Genomic DNA, 20909 nt, shown 5'->3' with positions numbered 1-20909 from the left:
ACCCCAACTCCTCCATATGTTGGTTGTATATGTTCCTCAAGAATGCTAGAGCTTATTACCAAAGCGAAGAGATTTGTGGCTCTACACACGCTTATATAAGTGACAAACAAAATCTGTTTCTTAAAATAAAGGGCTTACTTTTGGCTACTTTGAACCTTCGAATTTAGAAGCATTTACAATTCAGTTGGTGCTTTTGCCCATTGGGATAGAGAAAGGTAAAATCACACTTGATGCATCCTTGGTTGCATCAAAAATAATAATTTGTCGAAATGTAAGTTTGTTTGGATCTCTTGTAAATCATTCGCTTTAGTTCCGCTTATCTCTTATTGGGTGACAATGGATCTTTAGGGTTGGTTGGATAGCCCTGAGGTCTGTGTGGTGAAGCAGCTGTAATTCTCATGCTGTGTTGAATGAATAAGACATTTTTCTAATCCGGGGTTATTTTTCCAGACATGTTCTTCTCTGAGTTTGCGTAAATTTAGTAGATTTGGAGTGGATTTGACTATCGGGAGCCCCAGTTGCTGTGGCGTTTTGCGGCATTTGTTCCTTTATGTCATTTATGATCTATTTTACTATTAAGCCTGTCATCCTCATGTTTTGCTGATCTGGTCTTACCCACACTGACGTAGTCGTTGTGCATAATAAAGTGGGTCAACCACTTGTCAACTGAATACACGGCAATTTAGTGAAAATCCCACGGCTTTGGTAATGGGGAACTAAAATGAGTCTTTTGCATGGTTTTTTAGTCCTGCCTTGCTCCTACAATGGTTGGCGCATTCCCCGTGTTCAAATTAGGCGTCCTCGCAGTCAAGCAGATTAGCCGCCCAATCGCCAATCGCCTTAAACAAAAGGCCTCTCATAACGGTTTCTTTCGGCGTTACTTATGCATCCCCTCAGGGCAACGTAAGCAATGGAGTGTGCTTTTTACCCCTCTGTAGTTTATCACATATGGAACACACGACTGAAGCTGAAAATACTTGGTTTGAACAAACCAAAAGATGTGAAGAAGCTACCCGAGGAGAGCGCCGCCGAGGTAGGAGCCGAAATCCTCGGCGAATGCATTATGTTCAGCATAGGTGCATTCCTCATATTCCTTGAATATCGACGACAGTCGAGAAATGAAGCGGAAAAAGAGCGGAAAGCGCGATCCGAGTTAGTAGCTCTGCACAACGCAATACAGGGCCTAGAATCAAGAGTCGCCTTTCAATCTGAGGCCCTCTACAAGCTTTCGCAGCGCCTTGAGGTCAAATAATGTCGCCTTGTAAAATGATAGTAAGGCTTCACTACTAGTAGATGGTGTTCTTATGACTTTGCACCATTATAACTTCAGGTACGCTGATTGTTTTGTCTTCACTTTGAGGATTGGGCTGTGACAATCTGCAACCTTTTATCGGAACTAAATAAATCCCCAAACTAGCTAATTCTGGTCGGTTTTTATTCCATTCTAGCTGCCATGTCTGTGCAATGGTGGGCTAGACCGGCGAGCTCACTGCCGTTCCACTAGTGCAGATCGGTCCCGCAATTGACAAAGAAGCCATTTCCTGTTATCTTACGGACGTCTAGTCACTAACTGCAGTATTGTTCGGGACAGGCTGCACAATTCCGACGTTAGCGATGGCAACACAGGGCATCCCGTTACTACTTTGGTTGTGTACCTGAATTTCTAGCTTATCTCAACAAGTATTTGTACTTTCTATCTTGAGGTTTTTATTTATAGCCATCCAGGAGTCACGCTGTTCTGCAAGAAAGTATGCGCACGACCGACATAAGGGGAGATTAGTACCGTTAGGTGGCCGCACAGCATATAGCAGGCTTCAGCGTCGCAACTTCGGAGGCAGGAGTTATAAATATTTGGTTTGGTTGTTAAGGATGCTGAACGGTACAGAGAATAACCAGTTTTACTTAGCCAGTATTTACAAGAGGTTGCTCTGTGAGCGCATCAGAGGGCGTGGTGAGTAAAATCACTGAACCGGCCATCATCGTCTGAAGAGGTATCAGAGTACATTTTGGGATCCTCGATATGCGGCCGCTTTTTTGTCTGTGGTGGATTGCTAGAGTGTGCTCCCAGCAGACCCTGCCGCATATGCTGCTGCCATATTGCCCGGGAACTAGGGCTCTCCTGGAGGCCGCTTCGAGGAGGCCTAATGCCTGCGTTAACGCCACTACCACTCGGGAGAATGGCGGTTAGGGAAGAGGAGGGAAGATGACGGAGTTGTTGTTGCTGATCTAACCAATGATTACCACTACCAGTAGGGGGCGCCGTTCCGCTCGGAGATGGGACTACATTCACCCCTGATACACTCACGCTCGGGGAGTAGGCAGCTAGATGACAAGAAGTGGTAGTAATAAACGGATGTCTGACTTTAGTTAACCTTACACCGAAAAATGTACTGAGGAATTTGCGTTAATGCACCAAATAGTCAGTGAAAATGCACACTACTAGGATACTACTAATTTTGCCGTGTAGGCGCCGAAACGCCATCACGTACTTAAGTTGACTAATTCCAAATTTTAAAAACAAATTGACAATGTTAAAAAAAACTCAGAAAACAAACTTGCAAGCATTTTCGACGCTTTCAGAAGAAGCGGAAGTGGAATTGAGGAATTGATTAGACAAACTCAAGATGGACTGCGTCGGTGTTATCTCGGCTGCAGCTGGAGTAGCTAGGACAGAAGCTAAAGTTGTGGGGACACTAGAATGAAACTGAGCAATAGCATCTTGGAGAGTAGGCAAAAAATTCCCGGAGTCATCCAGGTGACCCAGATATCCGCGACGAATCTCTTCCTTGTTTGGATAAGGACGCCTAGGGTCACCTGGACCCCAGTTATCGGGAGCCAGAACACCGTAGCTGCAGCTAATCCTGTGTGCAAGCCTAACGAGGTCGTCCACATCTGTCGGATTCTTTACTGCCTTAACCATAGCATCCAACTTTTGTCTTGAATAATATAAAGCAGTACTCTAAACAGCGGTTAAATGGTACTTTCGCGTACTAGAAGTAATTCACACTTCTTCAGTTGCTTCTGACAAGCATTTATCTGCAAATCAGAATTGCTGCAGTCAGCTCGAAGCTTTTCTATCTTCTTTTGAAGTTCCATTTGTTCCGACACTAAAAACAGTAACCTCACACTAACAGCTACCAGTCTTCATGGTCTCCTTTATTCCTTTGTCTTTTTCCAGCAGCGATAAAACTATGTGCTCGATATCATCAAATCTCACTTTCCTATTAATTTTCTCAAGTAGTTCCTTCAAAAGTACGTCGATTTCCTCCAACTGGCAGAACAACCTCTGCCTAGTAGGTATGCCGGCTAACATGCTAAGCGACGTTGTTGCTCATTAGCTGAGTGGCACATAACCATCTGTATCATCTAATATCTAAAATAACCTCGAAAACTTCCATAAGGTCATGAGATTTGGATATCATATAGCTTTTAATGTCAAAAAAGACAGGATTTTCTTTAATTTTTTATATCTTTTTGGTCAGTGTTGCACTAAATTCCGGCGTATTTAACTTGCTCATACAGATAAACATGCTGTAAAGATAATTCATCTTCTGAAATATTGCCTTCTTCAAAACTCTTAATAGGTGATACCTTTGGACGGGTCTTCTAGCATTTCGTAAAAGGTACGGTGTTTTATGTTTAATCCTATCACGCAGATATTACTGGATTTGTAAAATATCTCTCTTTGAAAGTAGCAAGATATGTAATTTTTTAGTCTGGTTATTTCGACAAAATTAGTACTTTTTGTTTTGTTGAAACTATGTTGATTTGGGAAACCAGTTATTTGATGTTAGCTGCGAATTCCAAACCTGTTCTGGTTTGTTTTAATAAATTGATGCCCTCAAGTATGAACTCCTAATCGCGTACGTGGTACATCCGACCATCTGTGCGTGCAGACGCAGCCCGGTCATTTACTCGAACATTGAATTGGCAATGGTGTCCCTTGCTCTCACTTAATCGCTTTGCCTCAGGGCTTGGTGATATCGGTATTGACAATGTCAGATTGACAATGTCAATCTGTCATAATATGCATCACCACTTGCCCCGCTGGTGTTCACTACTCCTACCGTTACACGACAACTTCCGGGATTCTCAGATCTGATGAAAAATGAACAAATCAAAGATTACGAATGCACTGCACGTGCCCCCACTTGCCGCGGAGGACGCATTATCCAGTGGTCCACATCACATTTTCAAAAAGAAAGTCGATCAACTGTTGGGAGAATTAATGATATTGATGTACATGTTTTATCACAGTGATCCAGAAGTTGTTTGTTTGTTTGTTTGCTAATCCATGGCAGAGGATGGTTTTACAACGGAAAGACCGGAGAGAAGAGGGTTCTTTGAAGCATTAGGTTCTCTGGGTGACGCAACTCGTTCAGACGGCGTAGGACTCGTGGGAGATAGGCGTTGTTGAGTAGTCGATGTGGAGTTGTTACGGCGCCTCTGAAAACCCTGTGAAAGGTTACGGTCTGTGTCCGCGCTAGTGCTACTGTATCTCAAGTAGTCCGTTGGCAGCCGTATTTGACTGGGAGGAGAAGACTCCTTTTCCAAGAAGTTTGCAAGAAGCTCGACAAACGAATGCTGAAGGCGTGAATTTACTGCTGAATTCGATGCTTTATGTAGCTTCAAATAAATAACTTGCTTCTAAGTTGCCTTTCTTGATGCAAATTTATCCTCACTACTACGATGAACGCGACTTCACAATTAAGATAGCCAAACCCACCATTAAGCCGCAACTAACCTCGGGTTTGAGGCTATTCTGTGTCGTTGGCGTATCAGATTTCCAAAAGAGGTCCCTCCAATTTCTGGCGATCGGTTCATTGAAACCGAGCTGGAATGGAACAGGCAAGACTAAGTTAGTGCTAAGCGGAGTACTTTTCGCCTTGTAATGAGAGGTTAACCTCAGGAAAACAGATCGTCAAAACATGAATAAAATGAGCGGTCTCATTCTGAGAGGAAGGAACCTTTTCGCTAAAGCAGTATTCTGAACGAAAGCGAGTTAGCTGATGCAGAAAATGCAGTTATGAATGCGACCTGCCGAAAGTGTTTTCAAAAGAAAATAATTGCCACTTTAAAGTAACAACACATTACGAACCGGGATTTCTCAAGTAGGTTTCGGATGAACACCTTTGGAGGTCGGGAATGCTTACCAAATCGTAATCATCAGATGTGAAATTAAGGACGCTTCCAAGAGAACGAAACGCTTCGGGTCGTTTTGCTGGTGGAAGTTTCATGCAACTGATCAATAGACTTTTCATGACGGATCTATTTTTAAAAGTACACCAATAGACGATGTAGAATGGTGTGCTTTTGTTTTTTTTTGATGTAAAACAAGTCGTACTTATCCAACTTTCCATTAAGTTCGTCTGCCATATCCTTCATTTCGCTCTTGAGAACTTGGATGCGTTCCTCATACCGACGAGCTAAAGAGACGCAAAATGAAACGCAAGTAGTCTTAAGGTACATTAGAAAGACTGAAGGATCAGACACCTAGTCAAGTAAATACAAGGGCACGTAGTGAAAACTCTAAAGCATTCAGGTTGGCCGAAAGAAACAAAATTTATAAGCGCAGGCGGTGAAAGATTGTACTGACATACAATTAAGACAGAGTTTAAAGTGGATGGCATTGTAACTTTTGTCCATATTTTAAGAGTTAGTATTGGGAGATCTGAGACACAAGTAATTTCCAACCGGTGACATTCACAAGTAGCTTTGAAAATTATCGAATTTGACCTCAAAGACCGTTCGTATCAGAACGATTAAACGGTTTTAACACGACTGATATGAATGATAGGAGCCAAGACGTTGCTAGAAAGCAGAAGAATTAAGTCAGATCAAACCTAGAGAATGTGCTTCGGAGAGACGACCAGCATGACGCTCCAGCTGTTCTTGAAGAGCGTGATTAATGCTTTCAAGGTTCCCAAGACGAGTGACTTCTGCCTGCAAGTTCTTGACACACTGCTGCAGACTCCCCATCTCCTGCCGCAACCGCTCGTTTTCCAGCCGGAAGTGCTGCGCCGTCGCATTCCTCTCCGTTTGCTTTTCTAGAGCCGAAAAAAGTAATAGCACTAGGAGGAAAGAACAAATTTACAATGTGCAGTCCAAACGGAGTTGTAACTCATTAAAAACGATTGCGACAACAAGGTCAAACATTTCAGTTTAATACTACTGCTCTTCATCAAAGAGAAAAGATACGCTGTAACTAAGAGAGGCGAGAATGACAAATGAAGTTTTAAATGGGAACTATGAAAAAATGGTTAGACTCTCTTGAATGCAAACAATCCACACCAAAAGACTCGTTGTTAATGGCAATTTTCAAACTTTGTTACTGCGTATTTCCATAAAAATTCGAACCAGGATGCCATCTCGTTGATGGGAGGATACTCAACAACAGCTCTTTTTTATTTTTAGCTGTTCAAGCTTTTAATCTGACAATTTTAACTTGTCGTAGAGAATCGAAAAATGTATTTTGGACGATTACATTGGATTCTGGTCCATGTTTATGCGGTAAGTAGATATTTAGTGGGCTGTCATAATTATCAATCAAGGCTCCCATTCGAACGGCTAACAAATGGCAAGTGTAGAGTGATCTGGGGTCCCAGAATTGGACCAGTTACCAAAAGGCTCTACAAGAGGGAACACTCACCCCTCTCAAGCCCATCGAGGACCTTCTGCAGATTCATGTAGTTTAACTGAAGTGCTGAGAGCTCGGCCTGGCAGGTACGACAGACCTCACGAGCGACGTTGCGCTCCTCAATAGCGCATCCGATCTGTTCGTCGGCCGAGGCAACGAATTCCTGCAGCGCGGCCAACTGCGCCTCTGTCTGACCTAGTGTCTCTCGCAGAGACGCCTCGCGCTCCTCCGCTGCAACAGCTTCCCGTGTATGACTCTCCTCCATCTAGGCATTCACCCACCAAACAAAGCGCACCAGCATTAGAGTCCAGAAAATATTAAGCTTCCTACTCCCATTTATCAGGGGATCGTAAAAGTTCCGTTAGATGTAACAGTTATTACATTTTGGAGATAGTTACCGGCGTCACAAGTATGTGACAAGCGACTTTGTCAGCTTATATCAACTGATTGCACCAAATCGTATCCCAAACAACTTGGCTGAGTTTAAATTAGCAAAATATGCCCTGCTTAACATATAGCTTACTTAGAATGCCATAAAAACATCCTGCAAACACTAACGGTAGTAAATGTCCTGTGTCAACTCAAATGACGCTCTTGAACCTAACTCGCCGTGGGTGGTTTGACATCAAAAATGGGGATATTATTCTACTCGTTTGATAAAATTAAAATGAAGTCATTAAACACCTCATCAGCTGCTAGTTTATGCATTCTTAACAATGAAATCGCAATGACAATTTTTGTGGCAGTATATGATGTTTTCATGCTGTTTGCCTACTCACTAACTGGTAAGATGACTCCCCAGCTAATGTTGCTTAAAACTGCTGCAGTAAACCGTCAATGACGAACTGACAGGCCAACCACTTTCGGGATGTTAATCCATGGAGGGGAATCCTGCCAGCAGCCAGTACACCATTTATTACGTCATCACTCCCCGCACTCTTTTCTTATTGGGTCAACGAAATAGCTAACTTGAACGCAAAGTGTGTTGCCCCAAGCCGCCAGTTGATGTAACAACAACTCAATTTGATAAATATGGAAAGCGCTACAGCAAGCGTAGTGACCAGTACTTCACTGATAAAAAATATTTGCATGAAATTTTATGAGACATGCGAATTGTGATATTTGCTTCGAATATAGTATCTACATCAAAACGCGTATACTTCATTTTACGCTTCCACAGACATTAAAACCGGTTGTAAATGCTCGGAGCGACACTAACACGTCATCAAAGTCAAACTCAAAGTAGACTATCAACCAAAAGTGACACTACCAATGTGAATTTCATGGGCTCAAAATTGTACCTTTATCTCACTGGAATCAAACTAACTATAAAGTGTAACAGATAGAGCTGATAGCGGTAAATGAGTAGATAAGCGCTCATTTTGACCTCGGTAAACAAAATACTGGAGAAATAGGACTCACCTGAAGCAAATGCAATTCCAGCCGCTCAATTTTTGCCGTCAACTTGGCAACATCCTCGCCTTGATTTGTATGCTAATACAGAACGATCAACGGGATGAACCTGGTTGGGGTGATCTCCATACGGATACTTATTGTATGCGCAATAAATTTAATGTGAAATAAAAAGTGTTTTGGCTGAAAATTCTCATTGTTTGCCGGTCTCAATTTTAAACCGATGCAGTGCCTCCATTGCTGCGCACTTGGTGAAAAGATACAAAGATGCAGTTAACAAAAATATGACCTTCATAAGCAGATTTTCATTAGCTCTCATTTTAAACCAGCTGATAAGTGATTTAGTCATGATTTTCTGCTCCACGAAAGACAATGCATAATGTATTGAATCCGCTAATAAAAGGTTACATGGAGCAATATGAAGGAAAAACATTGATACTTACCATTAATTTTACCAAAAAAATCTAGGTACTTCTTCCTGCTTATTTTCATGAATGATCTACTGGCTCTTAGTTAAAATGGACAAATCGGAAAGAAAGAGGGGGTGCGGGATGCCTACCACAGACTGTCGTTCATTGAGAACTTCCTTTAGTTTCGTATGGTAGGCCTGGCTCTCTGCGTGTTTGCTGCGCACTAGCTGAATCAGTGCTGCTTTGTCCTTCTCTGCTTGTACATACTTGGCTCTCAAGTTTGCAAAACTTTCCAGCAGGCTACCTAGATGGCTCAACAGTCTCTCATCACCCTCTGTTGACTTGATCCTTTCATCCAGTCCATCAAAAGCATTGTTACGTATTCCTTCTGCAACCTCCCCCAACAGATCAACCGCATTGGAGTCGGACTGGTGCACGTGATTCAACATATCAGTCAATCCCTTGGCAATGATCTGATTTTGAGGGCCCAGAGTTTTGAGGTTCGAAGTACCAAAATTAACCAATTCTATCACATAATCACGAAGCTCATGCTCCGCACCAACTTTCGCTAGTTGGTTAAAACAGTTAATTATTGCAATGGCCTCTTCAGATAAACCTGAGGCGGTCCAATTTATTTTCTCCGACGCGGAATCACTCTTACCTTCATGCAACATCAGCTTTACTATTTTTAAAGTTGTCGATAGTTCATTCCCCTCACTGAATTTTTGGAGCGCCAAAAGCTTCAATAGATTATTTGCAACAGTATAGTTGGAAATCTTTCGCCGAATGGCCTGTGTAGACGAGTTTTCCGTTGAGTCAGTTTTTGAGTCGTCGATAACATTGAACAAAGAGTCTAAACAACACAGTGCAGATTTTAGCTCTGGGATCAAATCATTTTTGTCTATCGACTTGATACGATTTCGAATGCCTTCAATCGCTTCCTTCTCCGTCTGGTTACTACATATGGTAGTGATTTTTGTAAACAACGCAGCAGTCAAGCGTTTAACAATATTGAGGCTATCCACATCAAGATCATATGCATTCGAGTCGAAACGCTCTGAACCGGTTTCAATATCGTCAAGTAGACACAAAATGGCATCTGAAAGGGCGTCTTTGTATTCCGACTTTTTTACCAAATAGTTGAATTTGTCGACGATCTTTTGATCCTCTTCGTTCACCTTTCCTTTGCCGTTTAATAAAAAGTCACGAAGGGGATCCCTCCTCTTCGAGAGCAGTTCATACAACCGTAGAGCAGTTGGGTTACTCACATCTGATGTCGCAGTGACTTTACCATAAGTTTCCAATTGAGAGCAAATTTCTTTCAAGGAGCACTCCAGTGGAGTAGAAGCAAACGCCGATTTAAGCGCTTCAACCATGTCTGCATAGCGCTTTTCTACTTGCATAAGAGGACTGACGACTTCATCAAAATCAGCAAGACAGCATTCACCACGGAGAAGTTTGGCGCAGGAGATTAAGGTTGTCTCCAGGAGTTCACAAACATGCACCAGTCGTGTTAGAGGCTGCTGCTGGTGAATAATATCAGTAGGAACCGACCCGGCCGAGCGATCCAAGACGGAACTGAAGGAATCAGTGCTGACTTTTTGGGAGTGCAACTCCATGGTGTTGGGAAGTGAACTGGGAGGAGGGCGCTGTAGCTGACCAATGTAGGCGCGGGCTTTCATGAGCTCCTGTCGAGAAGCCGCCTCAGCGGCGACAAGGACGGCAACCTGTGCCTCCGGCTGCCTCGGCGGCCACACCACTGCAGCGCGATCAGATGCGAGCGGAGGCAGAAGACTTACGGCGCTCGCAAGCGCCTCTCTGATTCGAAAGAAACGCGACTCAACCGACTCCACATTATCAATATCCGTGTCCACATCGCTAACACCATTATTACCACCGAGAACTGCAGTGTTAACTACTCTGTCGACAGCTTCCCCAATGTCATGCAGGACTTCGATCTGTAAAGACAAAGCTTCTACTCACTTTGTGTATTCAGGATAGGGATAAAAGGAAGTGTGGATGATAGAGAGCCTGAAAATGCGTGTCTATCCCCGATGCACAAAGGTAACAATGGATACAATCTATTACCATTGAATACATTTCCAGGCAAAAAAGATTATTCGAACATTCTACTAGATGCACTTAATGCGACACGCGATGACTATAAAAGGCGAGGAAACTCACAGGTGGTGTATCCATTTGAACAGCCGTATCAATTGAAGATGGAGATTCCTAAAACAATGCAGTAGCTAATTTTACAAAGCCATTCAATGATGAGGGTAAAAATGAATATGAATCACAAATACACTAACGCTGACTTGGCTAACACTGTGGATGCAAGTCCCAAAGATGCGAAAGTATCACAATTACAACGGAAAATCAAGAGAAAGAACCGAGGCTAAAAAAGATTCTGACCAAATAATAATGCTTTCTCATGTCGAAAGAAAAAACAGATAATAAAGCAACTAATACTCATTTGGATAGGCTGCAAAAATCAAACTCAGTTGTAGCAGTGCATCTCAGTTTGTAGAAATGAAATCGTAGCAGAGGGTTGAATAGAAAGCTGAAGACTTGGCCAAAAGGTTAAGAATGCAAACAGACTTTTCAGACAAAAAATATGTACAACTCTTTGCAACAGTTAACATTAAAGAAAAAGCCACATTTTGTACGAGAAAACCACTGCCATTGGAAGTCGAATTGAGAAATGGGAAAAATTGTTGACGTCTGACACGACGTACCCATAAAACAGAAAGTAGAGAGGGATGATATGCATGCCGTAGGAAGCCCTATTGGCATTGCCTTTATAATCAAATAAATAGGGCATTGAATGGGAAGGATTGGATAGAAAGACAACATTATAAAAGGCAAACTAGTTAACTGAATTAGAAGATCAGTATTAATGGCATGCAAAGAAAAAAATATAAACAACATTAATTTATAGAATAAGCTGCTACTTAGTAGAGTAACAGCTCCCATACAACTTGGTGAATGCCCTAAAGTTAACAACATTAATGCACCACCCGAATGGATGTTATTAATGCAAAGTAGTCACGGAAGTCATGTTGCGACCATAAACATCAAGAGCAGTAGAAGAGTTACAAGCATAACACCGTATATACTAAGTATTTGGAAGTGTTTATGCAAAAAATATCAGAATAGTAAATATCGTACCTCTACCTCTTCACACTTATTCGACAATTCTGACAGAAGTATGACCTAAAAATGTTTTGAAAAGTTAAAGTGACGCCGAAAAAATCGGTCACATCATTTTTGTTGCCACAATAATGCGGTAAAAATTAATGACGCATGGCATTCATGTGCAGTTTTTGATCATTTAAACGTAGTTTTACAATTCAGAGTTCCCGTAGATAGAAATTACCTCCGGTTTCTCCGAATGTTGAACCACAACATCATCAGATCGCAAAAAACTCTCGCCAGTTGCTGAAAAAGTGTGCTTAAAAGTGCCTTACCAAGTAGAGCTCTACCACTTCTGTCTGCAGACACGGATTTTGAGCCTCTTTGTGGTACACACTCGCCTTCAGGCTCACCTCTTCGAAGATTAATTTCTGCAATCAATTCCTGGATTTGTGCCTACGAGTTTTACAAAAGTATTCGACTAATCCAACCTCCTTCCCACGTAAACAAGCATCACTTTCTTTCTGGCTGCGTATGACTTGCAGTTCGAGCGATTCAATTCTTAGGTTTAGTTTGGATATTTCATCCCGGTAGCTTTGAATCTGAAATATTGACAAGACCCTTCTAAAAATTCACCTCGGACTTATAATCACCAACAAGACATTCCAACTCCGCAATTCTTGACCGAGAATTTCTTAAATCAGCGATGGGATCTAAAGGTACAAAATAAGGTGGATGGGAAAACAAGGCGCAATTCGATTAAAATGAGTAAAACAGCGTAGGTTACACCATCCAAACTTAACACAAAGTAACTGGTGGTTATTTGCAAGATAAAGTTCAGCCCGGATTCCAGTTACTATAATTTAGCAAATTACAAAAATACCATCTGGATGACAAAGTAATGCTTTGAACTCACTAACAGATGAATAGCTCACCTTCAGTTTCTGGCGTACTTTCACTAAAAATTTCCCTCGCCGCAGATGACACCAAGCGAGCTGCTGAAGATGACTTCAAGCTTTCCAACCAAGCCATCAACGCGTATGACGACACCACTACTGGCGTTTGGGATTAAGTAACATCAGCGGCTAAAACGGCAATTTGCCGAACCAATAGCTAAGCTATCCTAATTAAAGGCAAATGCAAAGATGATGTGATATGCAGAATGAATCGCTTTTCGGGGATTGTAGAGAATTTAAAAACATTAAGGACCGTAAGAGTATTTTACACAAGAGAAAGTAAAAATCAGCATCACGTTTCAAATGGAGTTCATGTACTTCTCAACGCACCAATGCTTTTAAGACTGTGGCATAGCCACACTTGCTTTAAAGCATATTTGACTATGTAGACGGCTTGACTTTACACTTTTACCCTCTTTCCTTTGTGTCTTCTGTACATCACCAATTAGGGTTCCTTAAAAAGTGGCCATGGACGTTAGATTGGCGCCTGAGGTAAAAACCCCGATCAGTGTGATACACAGTGGAAATCTAGAGCTAAAATCCTACTGACTCCGACAATTCCCTTACTTCTGGTCTCCTAAAAGGACTACTAAAATGCTCAACACATTGTCGGTCTCCCCTAACCAGCCTTCAGATAGCTGTTCATTCGAAACCAGTGGACGAAAGTACTATCTCCGCTGTATGCCACCTGCTAACCAAATGGACCTCCCAGTACTACTAGCCTCTTAATAAAATGGACGTATAAGAACCCTAAACGCCTCTATAGCACTAAACGACAGCATCGAATTCATCAGATTAACTTCAGGCCCATTTTATAATAAACCTCACTCCCCCACGCCAAGTGAATAAGGCAAAGCCTAACAAGAAGGTAGCCTGTTTCCTAAGCTGGTTTTAGTAGGGTCCTCGGGAATACGTATGATCTTCCCATGGTACCCAGCTCTCTTACGGGGGTAGGGCCTGTCACTCACCCAATAAATAAAACGCAACGCCGCATAAGAAGTCGTAAGTTACTGACTGTAGCGCCCAAGAATCCTCTAAATAGAAAACAAAGTGTAAAACCCGGTTGGAATGTGCATATTCAACATGTAGGAGTTGGGGCCGCTGGCATGATCCAGAGACTGGCATAGCTGGCGAAGGTAAAATGAACAAGACACAACGTGACCCCTCACCAAAACTGGGAGTAAAACAAACAGATAATGTGTTGCACTGATAATAACATCGACCCGTAAAAGCATCGATTCAGCTTAGTCTACTCTAATGCATTCCTTGGTTTAAGCTCCCCAGCATTCTTGGGAAGCACATCCGCTAGGCGGCATGTCCTACCGGTATATTGGTAATTAGCACCACAAGTCTTTGCTGGGATCTTAAAAAGCCAAGGTACGCAACACTAAGGTGCAGACGAGCTAAGGGACTACTAGAGCTAAATGGAACGACAGCGCATTGCAGAGAAAATGAGCGATCTATGGCATTAAGTAGGGGGAAGAGAAAAAATAAAAAGGCAAATTATGAGCCCTCTTTCATTTTGTTACAGATTGCTATGGCTGCAGAGCAAACTCAGCGGTTAATTGATAAATTTCTCATGAGGCTCTGGTAAATTGCTCTTAAATCACATTTTGTATTTGCTCTCAGTCATTAAATCGCGGAACTTAAAGTACCGCAAACAGCAACTCCTGCCTAATATGAGCCATTTTTTAGTGTCTGCCTATTTTTCACACTTTTTACGAAAACAATTTAACATAATTATTGGGGCTACTGGATTTTTATGAAACGATGCTTTACTCCATTTATAAAATTTACAATGCAGCATGGTTTGCCGGCCCACATTTTTAGAGTTTTTGCTGGCCTCTTTTACGCCGGGCATAATCATGTAGGATTTTAGGTAGGCGTTATTCCCAATGAAGCATTTGTTTAAACCTCCTCGCGGACCGTCAGGTCTTTTCGACTCTAAACGCCATATTTCATTTAACATCTGTAGTCTCCTCCGCTTGGTCAGTGCAACTGTAGTACTCCATTTTGTGCTTGCTTTGCTCTTTCCATGGATATTTGTCTTAGTTTTATTTTCGCCTATAGGTTTCTATGACAGTTTCATAAGAGTTGTGCACAATGCAACCATCCTGTTCTCAACTTCGAGAACGCCAAACAAATGGTCCTTCTTTTGTTGACGAAACACTTTCAGTTGCTAGAAAGTACGTCCTAATTCTTCGACATTCTGCGGAATGTCGCAAAAAGGAATTAAATGGGGTTCCAAATCCTTGTCCTTTTGCTGTTTGCGCTCAGATGCGTCAACTACTTTCCCATATTTGCACTTGCAATCGTGGCAGCGACTGTACTTTTCGCCATTGTGCAACCTGTAAACAACTAAAAAATCATTCTGATCACTGTGATGATCCCCGTTGCGTGGTCTGTCCATCGCGTTTCCCTCTTGACGGCTCTGCCACAGGCCGATATTCTTTTAATGATTGCAATAGCATTACACCGCATAACCAGTCCTTTTTGCTGAATGGGGGACATAGTCAGGTGTATCATTCTAGTTCAACTCCATGCGTCTCTGAAATGCGGCCGATGGCCATTTCTACGATTCCTCTTACAAACGGTTTTGACTGGCGTTTGGAATACGATGCGGCCAAACGTGAAGAAATTGTTCGAAGCCATGCTGGACAAGTTTTCCCCCCACCTACATATAACGACTGTCGCTCAGAAGCTGTATTTACATTATTCAAGGATCAAGAAATGAAAATGTTTAAAGAGTCCCTCACTGAGCAAGATTACCTATCAAGCCTACAAAGATTCGTTGTCCGGCTTCAAAACGAGCTAAAACATAAGTCTCGTATTAATCCTAATGCTTTGGCCAATGGAAATTCGTCCTCGCCTGCTCGCGCAAAGGAGGACACTTTGTTTGAACAAAAAAATCCGAGATCTCAGCTGTTGGTTTTTTGCGACTCCAATGCTAAGGTTCCGGAGTCTTCTTTCGAAGCATCTAATGGATTGTCTCAAGACTGCACTGATTCCAGTAACCGCCTATGCAAGCAGCCCATAACTGGACCACTCACCCCTTCCTGTGCAAGCGGCTCCTTGGTGTTAAAAAAGGACGAGTCTTTAGATATACCGATCAAACCAGAACCTTCCGCAAATTTGGATTCGGGTCGACGGTGTACCTGGACTAAGGAGCAATTGAAAGAAGCCTTCATTCCTCTTGTTTTAAACATATCGAATCAGGAACCTCACTCTGTTCATTTCCGCACTCCGGTTCCTTTTGAGGAATTGAAGCTGTCCGATTATCCATCCATCGTTCCCTTCCCAATGGATCTCTCGACTATTGAAAAGAAACTAAAAAGTGGCCAGTACGTAGACCCATGGGACGTCGTCGATGATTTTTGGTTAATGTTCAACAATGCCTGGCGATATAATAGGAAAAATTCCAAGATATACAAGGCTTGTTCTAGGGTAAGTACATTGTTAATCTTAATCGCGTTTCTATCATAGTTATCTGAAATATTTGAAGGTATTGTTGATCCCTTGATGCAAAAACTGGGATTCTGTTGTGGGCATGCCTACGTCCACCATCCTCACGTTCTAACCTGTCTTACCGACAAATCCTGTAACATTAATCGTGACGATATTTACTACGTTTATGAGACTAAGTAAGTTTTATGTTTTTCTAATTTGCCATCTTTTCAGGGAAAAAAATCAGAAGAAGGAATTATTAGATAAGTATATTGTTTGTGAAAAGTGCTACCAAAATGCCGGCAGCACTATTACGATTGATGATCAAAGCTCGCCTGTGTAAGTTTCTTGATTCAGGGTTTACATCCTTTCTGCAGGCACCTTAGAAAAAACCTTTTCGAAAAACAGGTGAACAATACGATTGTTAATGAAAAGTTTGTCAACTGTCGAGAATGTGGCCGAAAATGGCACAAAGTTTGTGCCTGTCATATGGATGAAATTTGGCCTAGCGGTTTTGTTTGCAATACATGCAGGAAGATGTATGGAATTTGTCGCTCACCTAATCGTTTCACCGCGAAGCGTTTGCCAACGTGCAAGTTAAGTGACTTTCTAGAAAAACGCGTTAACGATTTCATGAAAAAGAACGAATCACAAACAAACGAGGTTATTATTCGCGTTCTTGCTAGTGCCAATAAAACTGTGGAAGTTAAGAAATACATGCGCGAGATTTTCTCTGACAGCGGCAAGTTTCCAGAGTCGTTCCCCTATCGCGCAAAAGTAATTTTCGCCTTTCAAGAATTAGACGGGCAAGAAGTTTGCTTTTTTGGTCTTTATGTGCAGGAGTACTCCTCCGATTGTCCTGCGCCAAATAAGCGGCGAGTTTATATTGCATATCTGGATTCGGTTTACTTCTTTCAGCCCAAACAGTATCGCACTGATGTTTATCATGAAATTCTTATCGGTTACCTGCACTATGCTAAGAAACAGGGCTTTGCCAATGCTCATATTTGGGCCTGTCCACCTGGTGAGGGTGATGACTACATCTTTCATATGCACCCACCTGACCAGAAAATTCCAAAGCCTAAACGGCTTCAAGATTGGTATCGCAAGATGCTTCAAAAGGCGCATAATGAACGTATTGTTGTGGACTATAACAACATCTATCAAGATGCTGTGGACACTAATTGCCTTTCCCCCGTAGACGTTCCTTACTTTGATGGCGACCTTTGGCCTAATACGCTGGAGGAACTCTTAAAAGTATGTCCTTTTCTGAGCAATCATTGCATCATTAGTTTGCTTGTTTTAGTTGTTCAGGGTAAAGTTAGGTTAATGGAAAGTAGGCGAACGCTTGGGAACTGTAGTTAGTTCAGAATTCAGCACTAGATTAATGTTCTGATGAATCCAATGCCTGTGCATTCAGAAGTAGGTGGTGATTAGTCGGTGCCTGTGATAGTTCGGTTTATACTAATGTTCCTCAAATGTGATCACTTATTTTTTGTTGGGTTCCTTAACCACATAGAAATATCCCTTAAGTTGCTTTGTTGTTATTTGCTTCTGAAATGTCTAGTTTATCGCTTTAGCCCGCTGTGGAAAGCCGTCGTAAGTTTCGCGAGGAGGAAGAGTTGCTTCGAACTGAGGTGGATGACTATGCTGATGGCGTGGATGATGATGGCGACAGTAACCAGGGTAGTTTTGACTCTGATCGGAAGCCTGGTAGTGCTGGAAGCGGAAGTGTTTGTATGAATGGTATTGAAAATAGGAAAAAGACTAAAAAACGCAAGATGAAGCGTGCCGCCTCATCCCTAAGTATTCATGGTGGCAGTAAGAGAAAAAGGCTTTCAGCCGCTGCAGCCAGCGGAGATACGGAGGCGGAGGTGCAGCGGAGACTTGAGGAAATGTTGCAGCGTCATTCTGAGGCCTTCCTTACAATTAACCTACATTCTCGTAGTCAAATAGCAAGTCTTCAACCTATCAAAGATCCGGATCCCCTTTTTGCATCCGAGCTAATGGAGTGTCGAGACACGTTTTTGAGCCGCGCTCGGGAACGTCACCTAGAGTTTTCTTCTCTTCGACGGGCAAAGTTCTCCACTCTTGCTTTTTTGTACGACATCCACACGGAGAACAAAGACGCGTTTATCTACAGTTGCAATAGTTGTCAAAAGGAAATTGAAGCACCGAGGCAGTGTAAACAGTGCCCTAACTATTTCCTCTGCGAGGATTGCTTCAAGGCGTATGGTCATCGACATCCGATGGAAAAGATCGTTTTGAGTGACGACAATGGCAGCACAGCAGCAGTTCAACAGTCCGACCGGCTGAAGATGGAGCGCTGTGTGGAACTTTTGAAACACACCTCAAGCTGCAGGGATGCTAATTGTCGCAACCAAGCTTGTCGGGATATGAAGCGTCGATTGGGTCACTTTATGACTCAGCATGATCGCAGTAAATGCTTCTGGTGTCGGCAGATACATAGGATCCTATCTGCTCATTCCACAAAGTGTAATGATTCTAATTGTCAGGTTATGTACTGCGCACATTACAAGGCTGTTAAGAAACAACAGGAATCACAACAGCGCTTGAGGAAATTGCAAACTCTTCGTCGTAGACAAAAGACCATGCAGTGTTCTCACAACATAAAAACACCCCAACAACCGAACACTCCACAGTCCATTGCTATTACAAATATTTCTAGTGGTGCCGCTCCACAACTGGTGGCTTCCACGGCTAGCCCCACAGTATTTAATGCACCAAGTTCCTCCGAACCTCCCCATAGTTTTTCTTCACAGACGTCTCTGACTTCCCCACATTCCGTGTCGAATTCACGGAGCTCCCCATCGAAGCCAACCTCGGCATCGGCCCACCCCACTGCTCTGCAGTATTCTCACTCTTCGCCTTACCAACATGCGCCGCATGCTTCTCCGTTATCCGTGACCGCCACAAAGAGTTTAAGCAGTCACCAGACGCTTCATCTCACCTCTCCAGCTGACTACCACCAAGCTGCATCAGTGGCGTCTCCGTACGCTCACCAACCTCTATATCAGCAACAACAGTCTCAGATGGTGCAGCAGCATCAAGTGCACCCGCCTCAAACCCAACAAACCAGGAGCTATTCTACTGAGGCAGGCTTTGTCCGGCAAGGCAACAATTCGACTAGTAACTTCTATGAAAATGGTCAATCATCCTGCATTAGAAATCCTATGGTTGCTGCGAGCCCTCGCATGCCTTACCAGGCGCCTGTTCCGGATAATGAAGACGTATACCCTATGTCAGCAGCTGCAGTGAAGCGACCTTTTTTCGGCGAGTGTGATGTGATGTCCGCTGGTGCTGTAACCGCAAGCATGTACGCTATGGGTGGTGGAGGTCAAAGTTTGAAGCAATCGCGTTTAGTGATGCCACCACATCCCCAACAAACGAGTTTGCAAAGTTCTGCTCCAGAGCAACAGCAGCAGTCGATGCACTGGGCTGGTGTTACCGTGACAAATGGGCAAATTATGCCACCTATTTCGATCACTGGTGGCAAAGTGGCTCAAATGGGTCCTGTGAGGCCACAGCAACCTTTATCTACTCAAACTACTACGTCGCCTTCATATCTGGTAAATATGTCGAATCAGCCTCCATCTTCGGCAGAGGTAGAAATGGTACTCTCTGCGAGACGCAGTACCGCAAACGAAATGGAGGTATTTTTCTATCTACTCTATTTTTGTGCAAGCCTACGTCATTCTGGTCGAAAAGGCGATACTAGTTTGGTTGGACGTTCGTTTTGCCCCCTCCCTTGAATCGCACCATTTATTGAAATTATAATTTCCTTTCTTTAATAATGATTACTTGAGTTTACTCATTCCATCGGATTAATTTCACGTTGCTCAATTTTTTGATGCTGATACCGTTAAGGTGGAAAGAATCTATACCACATTGGTTTTATGTATTATACGGAGCGTTGGTCAAGTTTTGTTGCAGTTCTAGATTCAAAAGGGTTCGGCTGTTCGTTGCTTAACGTATAGTTTGCAAATAGTGGTATTTTGCACCTTATGTTAAATCACTATTTCTTGCTCCCACTAGTTTAATTCATGGTTGCATCAGCAGTCACATCTTGTGCCTGCTTGGAACTACATCCGGAGTCAACAGAAGGTTGTGGTGCCCACGAAGTCTTTCCAGTATTCGACTCAGCAGCCTATGCCACAGCAGTTGATGCGCGGCAGTGTTGGCTTTCTTTCTACACCACAGCAACAGCGGTTGGTGCAACAAAACCAAAACACGTCTAATCCTTGGCCTATGCAGCAGCAACCACAAGCACCACAGGACCTCTGGGGTGTGCGTCAGTCGTGTTACGTTCCCCAGGGCAAATTTCCCTGCGGTCAAAATTTGCAACAGCAACAACATCCGGTCATGGCGACTAACCCCTACTCGACCTCTGCATTTCCTCCCCGCTATCCCTCACCCATTTTCTCCTCCACAGGTCCTGGTGGTATGCTGAGAGCTCCAGTTGCCCAGCAACGAATGCCCACGCCAGCACCGGTCTCACCCAGGCCCCCTCCACCACCTTACGGCCCTCAACAACAGCAACAGCCCTCTTTGATGCTTTCACAACTACTTGTTCAACCGCATTCACAACTGCAGCAGCATCAACAATTACTACAGAGGCCACTGCAGGACTGCACGTCCCAGCCACAGCCTCCCCCACCCCCACAACAACAGCAAATATCTCGTTAATGTGTTACCCCTCCTTCCTTTAAAGCCTCCACACTGTCTTTCGGGATCCTGTATATTTGAAATCAAACTTGCACCCACCCACCTAGATGCTTAATACACTCGACCAATCTTTTACTGTAGCGTGTATCCGTGCAACTGTGTTCAAGCATTTGGACCGACAATAATATAGTCCTGTTTCTCCGCAGCGATATTTTCGCGTGTGCATAT

The 20909-nt window shown here is 43.0% G+C and overlaps 4 protein-coding genes across 4 annotated transcripts; 2 read left to right on the top strand and 2 right to left on the bottom strand. All coding sequences in view use genetic code 11, as the record gives it.

Annotated features, from left to right (window-relative positions):
- Positions 1–764: 764 nt before the first annotated feature.
- EGR_01537 (Putative OPA3-like protein) lies at positions 765–1252 on the top strand (the record flags this gene model as incomplete). Its single annotated transcript, XM_024490786.1, has 2 exons — positions 765–903; positions 939–1252. 2 exons carry the CDS (start codon positions 765–767, stop codon positions 1250–1252), a joined length of 453 nt encoding a protein of 150 aa, XP_024354651.1.
- A 687-nt stretch (positions 1253–1939) lies between these two features.
- EGR_01536 (Mediator of RNA polymerase II transcription subunit 4) lies at positions 1940–3313 on the bottom strand (the record flags this gene model as incomplete). The annotated part of the gene is made up of 4 exons (XM_024490785.1): positions 1940–2306; positions 2556–2959; positions 2992–3107; positions 3139–3313. 4 exons carry the CDS (start codon positions 3311–3313, stop codon positions 1940–1942), a joined length of 1062 nt encoding a protein of 353 aa, XP_024354650.1.
- A 1371-nt stretch (positions 3314–4684) lies between these two features.
- EGR_01535 (Thyroid receptor-interacting protein) lies at positions 4685–12627 on the bottom strand (the record flags this gene model as incomplete). Its single annotated transcript, XM_024490784.1, has 12 exons — positions 4685–4834; positions 5154–5268; positions 5345–5426; positions 5844–6047; positions 6650–6902; positions 8060–8131; positions 8610–10418; positions 11840–11901; positions 11931–12051; positions 12087–12197; positions 12232–12308; positions 12531–12627. 12 exons carry the CDS (start codon positions 12625–12627, stop codon positions 4685–4687), a joined length of 3153 nt encoding a protein of 1050 aa, XP_024354649.1.
- A 2027-nt stretch (positions 12628–14654) lies between these two features.
- EGR_01534 (CREB-binding protein) lies at positions 14655–20702 on the top strand (the record flags this gene model as incomplete). The annotated part of the gene is made up of 6 exons (XM_024490783.1): positions 14655–15995; positions 16035–16192; positions 16230–16334; positions 16373–17252; positions 17576–19669; positions 20148–20702. 6 exons carry the CDS (start codon positions 14655–14657, stop codon positions 20700–20702), a joined length of 5133 nt encoding a protein of 1710 aa, XP_024354648.1.
- Between the last annotated feature and the right edge of the window lie 207 nt (positions 20703–20909).

Source organism: Echinococcus granulosus (assembly GCF_000524195.1).
Source record: "Echinococcus granulosus chromosome Unknown EG_S00006, whole genome shotgun sequence".
In the NCBI taxonomy this organism is placed as follows: domain Eukaryota; kingdom Metazoa; phylum Platyhelminthes; class Cestoda; order Cyclophyllidea; family Taeniidae; genus Echinococcus; species Echinococcus granulosus.
Note: the sequence above shows the minus strand (reverse complement) of the source record. Positions and strands in the feature narration are given on the sequence as shown.